The sequence below is a fragment of the Caretta caretta genome, chromosome 10 (assembly GCF_965140235.1).
Source record: "Caretta caretta isolate rCarCar2 chromosome 10, rCarCar1.hap1, whole genome shotgun sequence".
Lineage (NCBI taxonomy): Eukaryota > Metazoa > Chordata > Testudines > Cheloniidae > Caretta > Caretta caretta.
The window spans coordinates 51,787,308-51,800,746 of NC_134215.1; the positions used below are offsets into that span (position 1 = coordinate 51,787,308).

The window sequence follows — 13,439 nt, forward strand, 5'->3', positions numbered from 1 at the left end:
CTACCACAGCAACGCTTCCTGACCTTAACAAACCTAATTACAACTGTCAGACACAGCTCACAAATGTACGCCAGAACGTGCCTACAACTCCTTGGGCACATGGCTGCTAGGACGTTTGTTGTGAAACATGCCAGGCTCCACATGAGATGCCCACGTGCCTGGCTCCGTACTGTATACATTCCACACAGACACTCCATCAACAGACGTCTTACAATGCCCAGCAGGGTAAAGGTCTCGCTCCGATGGTGGACACAACATACAAATGTTTACTTGGGTGTCCCCTTCCAACAAAAACCCCCAACAATAACACTCACCACAGACACCTCTCTGGTGGGATGGGGAGCACACTTGGGAGACAGTACCATTCAAGGTCGCTGGTCTCCAGAGGAATCCAATCTCCACATAAATCTACTAGAGCTAAGAGTGGTCCAAAACACCTGCCAACACTTTCTCCCTCTGATCCGCGACAGGACTGTACAGATTCCTAGGGACAACTTGGCGACTGTTTTATGTAAATCGCCAAGGAGGGGCCTGATCTTACCCCCTCTGTGCAGAAGCAGTTTGCCACACGCACTGGTGCATCTCCAACAACATAGACCTCATAGCATCTTACCTGCCCGTACCCCAGAATGTAATATCAGACGACCTAAGCAGGACAAACCCACAAGTGGGAAATGGATCCCAGAATAATAACTATATTCAGACAATGGGGATTCCCCACAATAGATCTTTACAATCTTTGCCCGCAATATTGCTCACCAGCCGGATTGGGCCACAATTCCCTGGGAGACACCTTTCTTATGAAATGGGAGGCCCCACTAATGTATGCCTTTCCCCACGATCCCTCTATTGCACCATGTCCTCCAAAAGATCAAGCAAGACAGGTCCAGGATCATCCTTATTGCACCAACATGGCCCAGACAAACATGGTTTCTTTACCTGAAACACATGGCGGTGAGACCACCTAGAACCCCTCCCCTTGTGCCTCATCTGTTGACACAGGACGCAGGTCACCTTTGTCACCCCAACATCTTGGTACTCCATCTCAAGGCCATCTGTGCTCACCCACTGACTAAATGCTTTCTCAAGGCATCATGAACACTTACCCCACATTACAGGACCCAATCCCCATGTGGGACCTCAGTCTCGTTCTCCGTGCCCTCATGGGCAAGCTCTTTGAACCACTAGTGACCTGCTCGCTGTTACATCTCTCCATGAAGGTCACCTTCCTCTTAGCCATCATGTCAGCAAGAAGTGTGGGAGAACTGGGTGTCCTAATGGCACATCCACCTTATATCGTATTCCTCAAAGACCAAGTAATCTTGCAACCACATCCCAAGTTCATACCCAAGGTTGCTTCCCCCTTCCACCTCAACCAGCCCATTTACTTATCTGTATTTTTCCACAAACTGCATGCTGACAGCAGGGAGGCCCCCCTCCACACACTGGACGACTGCAGAGCGCAAGCTTCCTATATAGAAAAAACAAAAACATTTAAAAAATCATCCAGACTGTTCCTATCCACAACAGAACGTTCTCAGGGTCAAAGGATCTCCAAGCAGAGTCTATCGAAATGGATATCTACATGTATCCAATTATGTTACCAAAATTATAATATGCACGCTCCCTCTGGACTTCGCACACACTCCACTAGGGCACTATCCACATCTGTAGCATTTCTCAATGATGTACCCATCATGGACATTTGTAAAGCAGCTAGCTGGGCATCAGCCCATACCTTTTACCACACACTATGCATTAGAACAACAATCAGCTACAGATGTGCAGTTTGGACTATCGGTCCTCTCCACTGCACATAAATCAACTCTGAAGCCCCGCCCCTCCATTGAGGGGCAGTCACTTAAAGTGGAGCACCTACAGCGACACTCCTCGAACACGAAGAGAAAGTTACTCACCTTGTGCAGTAACTGAGGTTCTTCAAGATGATTGTCCCTGTGGGTACTCCACCCACCCCGCCCGCCCACTTCAGAGTTTCACCTTGATCCTCTGGGGTAGAGAAGGAACAAGGGGACGGTTGGCTGCACACATGGGGTAACTGCTCGGAGCAGCGCAGCCAACTATGGGATTGCTACTACAAATCTCTGCATAGAAGCATAGGGCTCCAAGACACCTAAAGTGGAGCACCCACAGGGACAACCATCTCGAAGAACCTCAGTTACTGCACAAGGTGAGTAACCTTCCCTTTGAGTTTCCCATTTATGTTCTTGAAAGGATATAAAGGATAACTAGTTAGTTTGATGCTGCAAGTAGTCACATAACATATGCCACTTGCTTTTGAGAAATGTTAACCATACAACTTCTTTATACAAGAAATACAGAAATTGTACAAATGTAGCAATTTTAGATTTTTTTTATTTCAGTTGTACTATATCGATACAAGCTTCTAAAGATGAGGGTTGTTTTTAATAAAAATTAAGTTGCGGATTGCAATTCGTATTTTTATGACACTAGGCCTAGGTTCTTAAATCCATTGAAATTATTTAAATGCACAAGCATGCTGTTACTTAAAATGCATCCCATTATTGCACAGTTGATAGCACTAGTTTAGATTTTGTGCCTAACCCTTGTTTATTTCTCCAATCTTAGAAGACTGGGATATGTTGGATGTTGATGAAGATGAAAAGCTGACAGGAGAAGAGGAATTTGAATTACTGGCTGGACCCCTGGGATTAAATGATCGCCGTATTGTACCTGAGGCAGTTCAGTTCCCTGACAGCGATCCACTGGGAGCATCAGTTGCAATGGTCACAGCCACCAATAGTATGGAGGAGACTTTGATGCAGATAGGTAAATTTGAGCAAAGGAGATGCATTATGTTCTGCTTTACCCTGTGATTTAAACCCCATGTGCTGCAGAGAGGAGGAGTGAGACACTGGAGAATCTATTAATTTGTTTTCTCATTTAGACAGAATGCTTTCTCATAATCAGGAGGGAGGTCAACAGCACTTGGCAAACAAGTGTAATTTAAAGTACAGACATTTTGTTTTCTTTGGTGTGTGCTTATAGGGGCAGTTATGATATCATGGGTCAGTCAGTCTGCCCAGCCTCCCAACATCAGGAAATGCGGCAGACCTTAATTTTTCTTATTTTTTAGAGAAGCTGTGGTGATGGAGGGACAAGATACTTTATATTGACAAAAAACTAAAACCTGTGATTTTCGGTTAACACTATGGCCCCAGTCCTGCAATGGGCTTCACTAGCATGGTCCCTGAACCCTTAGGGAAGTTACAGTAACTTAAATGGACTTCTCACAAGGGGCTGTGCTAGGAGATCAGATTGTAGTAGTTAGGTCTTTCTGTAGCCCAGTTTTGAAGGGGCTTTGTAATGCATTTTGGCTGTTGTCAAATTGTTCCCAATCTGCTGAAAATTAAAAAAGGCTAAATTGGGTGTAGAACTTTAGGAGTATACAAACAATACTTAGTTTTTATAAGGACTCACAAACTGAAATCTGCAAAATTTATATTAATTTGTATACAGTAGTTTTGTGTTTAATAGCACACTATAATTTTCCCTTTTTGTTTAACACTAATTCAAAACATGATTATGTTTAAGGCTGTCATGGCTCCATAGAAAAAAGTTCTTCTGGCAGGATAACCCTGGGGGAACAAGCTGCTGCTCTAGTAAATCCACATGACCGTGTTATGGCACTAAGAAGAGTGACAGCAGCAGCCCAAGTGCTTCTTGCAAGAACCATGGTTATGAGAGCACTCTCACTATTGTCTGTCAGGTTTGTGACATTCTTTATTTCCTCTGGGTTTAATTATCAACTTGTATTTGCTAGGGATTCAGTTTTATTATCTGGTGGGGCCTGTGTTACTCATTTTAAATAATTTGGTGCTGTTTTTATGAGGAGGGCTTTCTTTTGAGTCCCATCCTCTTCACTTTCCTTCCCTAAAAGACACTTCTTCCTTTATATATCATGGTTAATGCCTAGAGGACCCAACTGAGATTAGTGCCCAATTGTGCTGCACATTGTAGAAACACATAGTATAAGATGTTAGAATTTCTAAAGCTAAATCAGTAAAGGAAGGGTGGTCTTGTGGTTATGGCACTTGTTATGGAGTGAAGAGATCAGGTTTAAATACTTGCCTCTGTACAGGGGTCTTGTATGCCCTCACACCACAGCATGGGGGTATTTAGGATGCAGATGCGGATGTGAAGAAGTTACTTAGTTTCCACTATTGAGCATACTTATCTCTGTGGTTAACTGTAAGCGTGAGTAGTCTCTTCTTCTGAAGTGGAACTGCACACATTCTTAAAGTTTAGCACATTGGTATTTGCAAGATCAGAACTCTTCCTCGGTTCCCCATCTGTAAACTGGGGGTAATACTTCCTTTCTTCTACCCTTTTCTAGGGAAATAATTTCCCACTAATCAAGCAAGCAGTATTCTATTTATTAATGACATTTAGTAATAGTTACATTGTATGCAAGATGAAATTTCCTATTATGTACCTAACATTAAAAAAACAACACCCTAAACTAAAGCATTTTTTTTTTTTTCATTTTTGACAGTGGGTCCAGCTGTAGTCTTGCGGCTGGTCTTGAGTCCTTGGGTTTAACAGATATCCGAACTTTGGTTCGATTAATGTGCCTGGCTGCAGCAGGGAGAGCAGGCCTCTCCACAAGTCCATCCACTATGTCCAGTTCTACAGAGCGTTCTAGAGGAGTACATAGTAAAACAAGCAAGCCTATATCTTGCTTGGCGTACCTGAGTACAGCTGTAGGCTGTTTGGCATCAAATACTCCTAGTGCTGCAAAGCTGCTGGTACAGTTGTGTACGCAGGTAGGATTGTTATTTCTATACAAACATTTGCTTAAAACACTGGTATTTTACACTTGAAATTTTTGTATATGAGTCGAAGTGGTAAATTTTGTGAGAAATGATTTACATAAAGAAGGCACTAATATACCAAGGATATTGTATGCTCCACCATACCATGTGCAACTGGATGTGAAAATTATTTTGATTAGAAAGGACTGCTTGAAAAATGTAGCTGAAACTTGTTCATGTTTATCACCTTTCTTTTTTATAAAAGAATCAAGATGAAAGTAAAATGGAAGAGATTATTCCCTCTTTGGAGTTTTCCCTCATGCTTTAGCACAAGTTTATGTTTTATTGTTGGTAACTTCATGTATCTTTATTTGGGTGCTAGGAATGTATATCTGCCAAGGAAAACCTGAATCTGTTGGGGTTCTTTTTAAATTGCTGCTGCTTAAACAGGTCACCCTAAAAGGGAACAATCTTTGGCTACACAAATTACCTACGTTTTATTGAGTCAACTATACCCAGCGCTGTACATTCAAGTTTGAAAAAAGTAAAAAAGTGGATATATGTAGCAAGGTGTAATGTATATCTATAACCTCGGTAGCACGCAAGCTCATTATTGATTTGCTTTTACTGACTGTGAAGTGTGTGTAAGTGAAGGACTTATAACTACCCTGAGATGGAGTAACTGATTTTATTACATATCTTGTTTTTGCTTCTCCCATCCACAACTTTCTAAACTTTCAAAATTCTCCAATAGATTAAATTACCTAGCTGACAGTGATGACAATAACAACACATTAAATTCTTTGTCCCTGAACCTGCAAGCAACAACCAACCTGTTTCACACTGGCACAGGAGTCCATTCAGTCCAATCAGCTTGTGGGATACAGGTCTTGAATTCTGTTTTGTATGTAATATTTGCATAATTAGAGGATGTTGGTTAGCCAATGATAATCTCTACAAATAAACTGAAGTTCTTGAAAAATCTATACATTTTAGATTTTATTTTTGTTTGACTAAAAACATTTGGATACATTTAATTTTTTCACTTGATTGCCTTTCTCTTAGAACTTGATTTCTGCTGCGACTGGTGTAAATTTGACTACAGTTGATGATCCAATTCAAAGAAAATTTTTGCCAAGCTTTCTGCGAGGAATTGCTGAAGAAAACAAGCTTGTAACATCACCCAACTTTGTGGTAACTCAGGCACTTGTAGCATTGTTGGCAGACAAAGGGGCTAAATTGAGGCCGAACTATGATAAAGCAGAAACTGAAAAGAAAGGTATTTTTTGTATTTTAAAAAAAAGTTTGTCAATATAATTCACAAAAATCTGCACTTTCTCATTTATATTCCCAGACAGATTTGTTAAACTGGAGTTAAGCTTGAGAGCACATAAGAGAAATATGTTTTTTTTTTTTTTTTCAAAAACCCTGCAAGAGTTTTGTAATTGTCAATAAAAATCACCATTATAAACCCAGGAAATTCAGTCAGATTGGAACTTGAATTTACCTTAATTTTTAAAAAAAGATTAATTTAAAAAAAGAAAAGGAGTACTTGTGGCACCTTAGAGACTAACCAATTTATTTGAGCATAAGCTTTTGTGAGCTACAGTAGCTCACGAAAGCTTATGCTCAAATAAATTGATTAGTCTCTAAGGTGCCACAAGTACTCCTTTTCTTTTTGCGAATACAGACTAACACGGCTGTTACTCTGAAACCTGAGATAAATTTAAAAAATCCAGTTTCTGATGGAGCACCCTTTAAATGGTATGTCCTGAATTTTAAAATTATTTTAAGAGGTTTCTGCTCCCTGTTGATGTTTACAAGAGTAAAACTGTTTATATACAGGACACTGCGAAACTGCTTATACATAAATTGCTGTCAAATTCACAAAATAAATTAAAGATTAGATGTTTTTTCACTATTGATTTCAAAGAGTGTAATCTTAGGTGTTACTTAACTATAATAGATGCAAAATTTTCAGGCAGAAATGTGATTATCAAGTTGCTGGTTGTTCCTTGGAAAGAAACCCAAATATTTGAAAGTATGAAAATCCATAGTTTAGGCATTCAGTTCTAACTCAGCCTCCAAAGTTAGGCAGTGAAGTGGGGGGGGGGGGGGGAGAAAGCCCTTTGGAGATTTTATTCATGTCAAAACTTCATGTCTGTAGGAACCACAGAAAGTAAAATGCTTCACTCTTAATCACAGTGATTGCTCCAGCTCTAGCCTTTTTTATGGACATACATAGTCCACAGTAAAAGATATACTTTACTAATTCCTGATGAGACAGATAGCATACTTAAAGCAATCATTACCCACTCTTCATTACTATTCCACATGCCACCAATCACAGAAGTGTCATTAGGCACAGAACTAAGGCTCTAACCCTCCTAAACATAGATGGATAAAATTATGGCACTTACATGAAAGAACAAAAGTTAATGTGGTGGTTAGCATCATACCTGAATAATCATCAGAGACATTTATTTACCAATTAGTTATAAAACCAGTGGTGTATGGTTCATATTCTTATGTAGTCTCATTGACTGCCAGTGAGGCTCCACATGGGTGCAGACGTTTATGCTAATAGATCCCAATGCAGGCCTGGGGCCTTAAAAAGCTTGGTGTTTTAGGATGAAATCCTGGCCCAATTATGTCAATTGGAGTTCCCCATTGACTCTAATGAGGACAGTATTTCGCCGTCAATCTAAAGGGCTTCTGAAGAGTTTTGTGGAAAAAAGATTAGAGGATGGCTGGTTTTCAGTCTGTATCAGAACAGTTTTTCCAAATTTAAGATGGCTCTGTGGTATTTTTAGTAAAGAAAAAAAACATCTTTTTGCAGAAATTTTGTTCTTTCTAGCAATTGTGTGTAATATTTTATTGGCTTGTTTAATACTATCAATATTCATTTGGGCATCATCTTATTGTTTTGTTTAAGCAGGTTTAATTGCCCATTTGTATGCCCATCCTCCCTGTGATCCTTCTGCTGTAGGCCCTCTGGAGCTGGCTAATGCATTAGCAGCTTGCTGCCTTTCCTCAAGGTTGTCTTCACAACATAGGCAGTGGGCTGCACAGCAGCTTGTGCGAACTCTTGCAGCACATGACCGAGACAACCAAATTAGTCCTCAGACCCTTGCTGATATGGGTGGAGATCTACGAAAATGCTCCTTCATAAAACTGGAGGCTCATCAGAACAGGGTAAGTATTGTTCCTCCCAAAATAGTTTTTTTAATGTATAATTTATTCTTTTATTGACCTTTTTCTTTAGAACACAGAAAAAATGCAAGTAATTACATAACCATATAAGCAAAGCAACAGACTGCTGGTATTTTATAGAAAAAGTATTTTCCCACAAAAGATAAATAAAATTTTGTAGTGATAAATACTGATTGGGACAACATCTTATGCCATAAAACATTTAACCTGTTGCTGCTGTGCAGCTTACTTTTATCAAAGATTTTGGCCTTCTGCTACTAATTTTGTTGTTGTAGCTACAAATCTTTTAAAATTAAGATTTAACATTGCTTAATCCCTCTTTTTACAAAAGAAATGAATGGGAGGAGGATCACAGTAAATTATATCCTCAAAAATGACAAATTAAATGAGCTAGGAGTGGGGTGGGGAATGAGGGTAACTACATTTCAAATTCCTTATTCTAGTGTCAGCTTCAATAATTAAGGCACTGATCTGGCAAAAATGGCTTTGCATGAGCAGCATCTTGTTGACATCACTATCTGTCAACATAGAGGCAGTTGCAGAAATGAGACCTTTTGCATCTGTCGGATTCATTAAACTGATTTAAAAAAATAAACACACAAAGTCAACTGAATTATTACAAGTCTTTTCTTATACATTTGTTTTAAAAGTACACATGTATTAATTTGTTTTGCCATAATAGATAATCTGTCTCGTTTACTATTCTGTTTGACAGTGGCCTATGGAAGATGATTCATGTGCAGGACCCCTAATAATGCTCCTAACTATGCAATACTGTACGATGAAAGGAACTTCTTCTTGGGCACTGTTGGATTCTGTTTAGTATAATTGATTTAAATAATACAGCTAATGCTTTGTCCAAATCAGGCAAACTTAATGAGTTGCATGAGATGAATATGTCTACCCTTAAATTTTAAACTCTGGTTTTACACTTGTTAATTTAATTTCTGCAGGTGATGACATGTGTTTGGTGCAATAAAAAGGGACTTTTGGCAACTAGTGGGAATGATGGGACTATAAGAGTGTGGAATGTAACAAAGAAGCAATATTCATTGCAGCAAACATGTGTATTCAACAAATTGTAAGTTGTTTATTTATGGAAGTCAGTTATTAATTGATCCACAATGGCAATCATGTGGGGATTCCCATGGGCACAGGAAACTGCCTGAGCGTAGGATGCTCTTATTCTTCTTTGGGATTACTGTATTTAAAAAAACAAAAATGATTAAAAGTAAATGATTTAAAACTGAAAAGAGAACCTAAAATTGAAGGTGGAGGTAGTAATCCAGGTAAGGGGATTAAATTTTTTTTTCTTGACCTGAAAATGTTTATGTATTACTTTATAATAAATCTACCAAAGCACAAAGATTAGCGAGCAAAATATAAGCGTAAAGAGGGACTGTCATATTGAGGGCAGCTTACAAATATATTGACTTAAATGTACTTTTGAATGAATTTAATTGTTTTCCTAACTGCTGTGTGACCTTGAGCAAGTCCCTGGACTTCTTAAATGCTTATTCTTATCTGTAAAGTTGGGGTGTATCAAATTATATTTGCCTGCTTCATAGGGATTTAAGAAGCCTAACGAAGGGCCTGATTCCCATTCACTCAGTGGGAGTCTTTCCTTTGATTTCAAAGTGCATTAGATATGGCCCAAAAATATGTTTATACTGTACTAAGTATTAAGGTAATGTTGGGGTTAATTGTGGGAATAGAATTCAGGACACATGGGCTTGCATTCCACTGCTTATTTCTCTAGGCCGTTTGGCCTTGCGGGAAGTGGTACTCCCTTCTCCTTATGGCATTTACGTATTTTAGGTACCTGTATGTGCTGATTGCAAGTTTCTTGAAGTATGTATTTGTTTTGGGCTTTAGCAGACTTGCATTAGAGCTGTCTCCTGAGGAGTTTTTTACACGCACACACGCTTTTGTGCAGTTCAGAAATTTCATCTCTCTCTAGCATGGACTTCTTAAGCTCTGTAAAAGATGGCTTGCAGAATTAAGAATTTTGCAGAGCTTATAATACACACACGAACTGTTTTTCAAAAACTAAATAATTCACCAAGCAACTCTCCAAAACTGGTAAATGAAACCAGTTCCAGACAAAGCCAATTAAAACAAACTGGATGTTTCTTGGCCACGCTTTTTTGGCATTGTGATGAGCCAAAAAAAATGAAGTGTCTACAATTGCCAATTCCAGCCAAGGAGTGATTAATAGAAGTTAGTGGGGAGGGTCAATGATGGTTTAAGCCATCATTTCACTGTCTTATCTTGGTGTCGTTGTGCTACTGAGCTGTTCCTTCAGCATAAATTAGAACAGCCTGAGGAGTACTGCAATTTACACTGGCTGCCAGTGGCCCCAACAAGCTGATATGATATCTGAGGTGTGGGGATACCATGATTGCACGCCCTGCACTTGTCACAGAGAATTGGAGGTCATAAGAGCTGCTATACAGCTCTGCACTCTAAAGAATCCTGTTAAGCTAAGGTGATCATAGAATCATAGGACTAGAAGAGACCTTGAGAGTTAATCTAGTCCAGTCCCCTACACTCATGGCAGGACTAAGTATTATCTAGACCATCCCTGACAGGTGTTTGGAGATTTTTAAGAGCAGGTTAGACAATGATGGAGATTCCACAACCTCCCTGGGCAATTTATTCCATTGCTTAACTACCCTGACAGGAAGTTTTTCCTAATATCCAACCTAAATTGCCATTGCTGCAATTTAAGCCCATTGCTTCTTGTTCTGTCCTCATAGGTTAAGGAGAACAATTTTCCTTCCTTCTCCTTTTAAGAACCTTTTATGTACTTGAAAACTGTTACGTTTCCTCTGTCTTCTCTTCTCCATACTAAACAAACCCAATTTTTTCAATCTTCTCTCATAGGTCATGTTTTCTAGACCTTTAATCGGTGATCCTACTGTGGTTGGCTAAACTGGCTTTAAAATAGCTTTACTCTAGTTGAGCCGTGCGAAGCTGCCCCAGTGTGGGAGTAGAATTGGGGCCAGAAATCAAGAAGAGAGAGTACCTCTTCTGACTTTTTTGTTCTTAGACCTCTTAACTTCCCTGTTCGGTTTTCCTGAGACTTCCCAGAAAACTCTACTTTGGCATAAGATAAAGTTTGTGATGTTTCAGGCAGGCTGGTTTAGTTTGACAATGTCAGAGAGAGTCAGAATTAGGGCTATTATAGAAAGCTAGCTGCAACATTTAACTACAGAGAGAGTCTCTCTAATAACTTTACCAGGGGATGATGTGGAATAAAAAATTGAGGGGAAAAAATGCTTGGTTCTATATCTGCAATAACAACAAGGGAAGTACAGAAAATGACTCAGATCTTTAATAGATTAAACTTTTTCTCATTTTCTCCAGTTAGAAATGCCTACTTTAAGTGCACTGTTTTATTCTATTGTAGAGAAGGTGATTCAGAAGAAAGTCTGGGGTCACCCAGTGACCTTAGCTTGTCTCTCATCTGCTGGAGCATCAGTGGCAAGTATCTGGCTGGAGCTTTGGAAAAAACGGTGAACATATGGCAAGTCAATGGTATGATGCACATGGGTTTTTTTGTTTTTTTTTTTTTAATAGTTTAGCCTGTGTCTATGACAGCTATTTAAAAACTCCTGAGAAATGGCACTTTTGTATTGGTAGGTGTGTTTGCAGATTTAATTGTCAGTTAATATGCCTACTGTCCTTCATTAGGTGCTCTGAACCCAGCTAGTTCACTAGCACCTTAGTGCCTTTTTTTCAACATTTGTTACAACATAGGCATTGGAAACTCAGTAGTTAACATGAATCCTTCTAGCCTATCATTGAACCAGAAAAGAGTCATTGAAATTTGTGCTGGGCTTTAGACTTGCTTACTACAATAACAATCATTGCCTATAAATACTATTCTTTTTATAGGGTATAAAATATATTTGACATTTAAACAAGCTATCTCTAAAAGTTCATATAAATAGTTCTTCAAAAAGGTTCCAACATTTTCCTTCCATAGGTGCACCAGAATGCTCAAAATGGTACGTTCGAGACTAACTCTGAAAGGAGAAGAGCATTAATCCTTTAGACAGCTGTAGGATCTCTATCTAACTTCTTACGTTTGCAAAAATCATTAGTTACAGTTTTTGACAATCTTGGATGTTTCCATAGAGAACTGTTCCTATGTGCTTGACACACGCTTGGTTCAGTGTATTGTTTCATTTATATGGTTACTGGCACTTCATCATTGTCTGAATGCTGCAGTCTTTCATAAAATTTCACTTCCTTCTTCTGTGAATTACTTTTTCTGGAGTAATTTGTTTGAAGATTAGTTCTATATGTGATGCTGTTAGAGACATTATATTGATTTATTTTTCATGGCAAGTTAGTAACCAGTTACTTTGTAATCACATACCATATGTCAGCTTAAAGGATTTTAAGGATCATCAGTAGTATATGTCCAAGTTGTATACATAGTTTTTCAACGTTGTCCTCTGAAAGGTACTCTTTGGTCTTTTAATGTGAAGTAAAATGAAGTATTATAGTAACAGATTTTTGTGGGTTTTAGGAGGAAAAGGATTATTAGACCTTCAGCCGCACTGGGTATCTGCTCTAGCTTGGCCAGAAGAAGGGCCAACTGCAACATGGACAGGAGACGCCCCAGAAGTATTATTAGTAGGTCGTATGGATGGATCTCTTGGTCTTATTGAAGTTGTAGATGTTTCAACCATGCATCGATTAGAACTGGAGCATTGCTACAGAAAGGATGGTAGGTGACCGTACTGATATTTCAAAAGAAAACTTGTAAGTTACATACTTAGAATTTTTTGCCATCTGTATCGAAAATGCAGAGTCTACTTCAGTTTTATGAAGAACTGTCCACACAGATTCCAGTTCTAGTACACCTATGCCCCATAAACACAAGATCGGATTCTTTTTGGCCAACAGTGTCTGTTAGAGCTGTGTCTGCACCCTGGATTCTCTTGCCTCATCCCCAGCTCCCCACCCCAAAGGCATAAAAAGTGTAGCAGGCTCAGCTTTCCCTCGGTTTCTTCTTATTGTCCGCGGCATCAAGTTGGTACCCCTTTAGTGTCCACTTTGGTCAGGCAATACCAACCAAAGATTTTCTAAATGGGTATCTAATTATATTAAATACAGCACCCATAGAGATTAGAGCCCATTCCACCAGGTCTCAGAATGGTGTATGCTATACTATCTTGTGTATGATGTTGGACAGTACTTCATAATGCACTACCTTACCATGAGGGAAGAGACTTCTTCCTGACCTCAGCTGGTGACCAGTTAATGCCCTAAAGCATGGTGCTTGATGTTACTGATGTACATGGAGCAGGGATTCCTGATTTCTGTTCCGAACTCTGACACTGACTCTGTGTGATGTCTGGCAAGTCACTTAACCTCTGCATGCCTCAGTTTATCTCTGTTAAATGGGGATTTTAATAC

General features: G+C 39.2%; 1 protein-coding gene across 7 annotated transcripts in view; it reads left to right on the top strand.

Moving 5' to 3' along the window:
* HERC1 (HECT and RLD domain containing E3 ubiquitin protein ligase family member 1) overlaps window positions 1-13,439 on the top strand; it is a 215,851-nt gene that overhangs the window by 153,977 nt on the left and 48,435 nt on the right. For 5 of the 7 annotated variants that reach the window (XM_048867260.2, XM_048867263.2, XM_048867264.2 and 2 more), the window contains exons 47-54: window positions 2,608-2,808; window positions 3,574-3,748; window positions 4,535-4,805; window positions 5,859-6,072; window positions 7,729-7,988; window positions 8,960-9,087; window positions 11,419-11,546; window positions 12,547-12,747. In XM_048867260.2, the coding sequence (XP_048723217.1) occupies window positions 2,608-2,808; window positions 3,574-3,748; window positions 4,535-4,805; window positions 5,859-6,072; window positions 7,729-7,988; window positions 8,960-9,087; window positions 11,419-11,546; window positions 12,547-12,747 (1,578 nt within the window). The remainder of the gene's footprint in view (window positions 1-2,607; window positions 2,809-3,573; window positions 3,749-4,534; window positions 4,806-5,858; window positions 6,073-7,728; window positions 7,989-8,959; window positions 9,088-11,418; window positions 11,547-12,546; window positions 12,748-13,439) is intronic. The other 2 variants (XM_048867261.2, XM_048867267.2) reach the window with 2 other exon arrangements.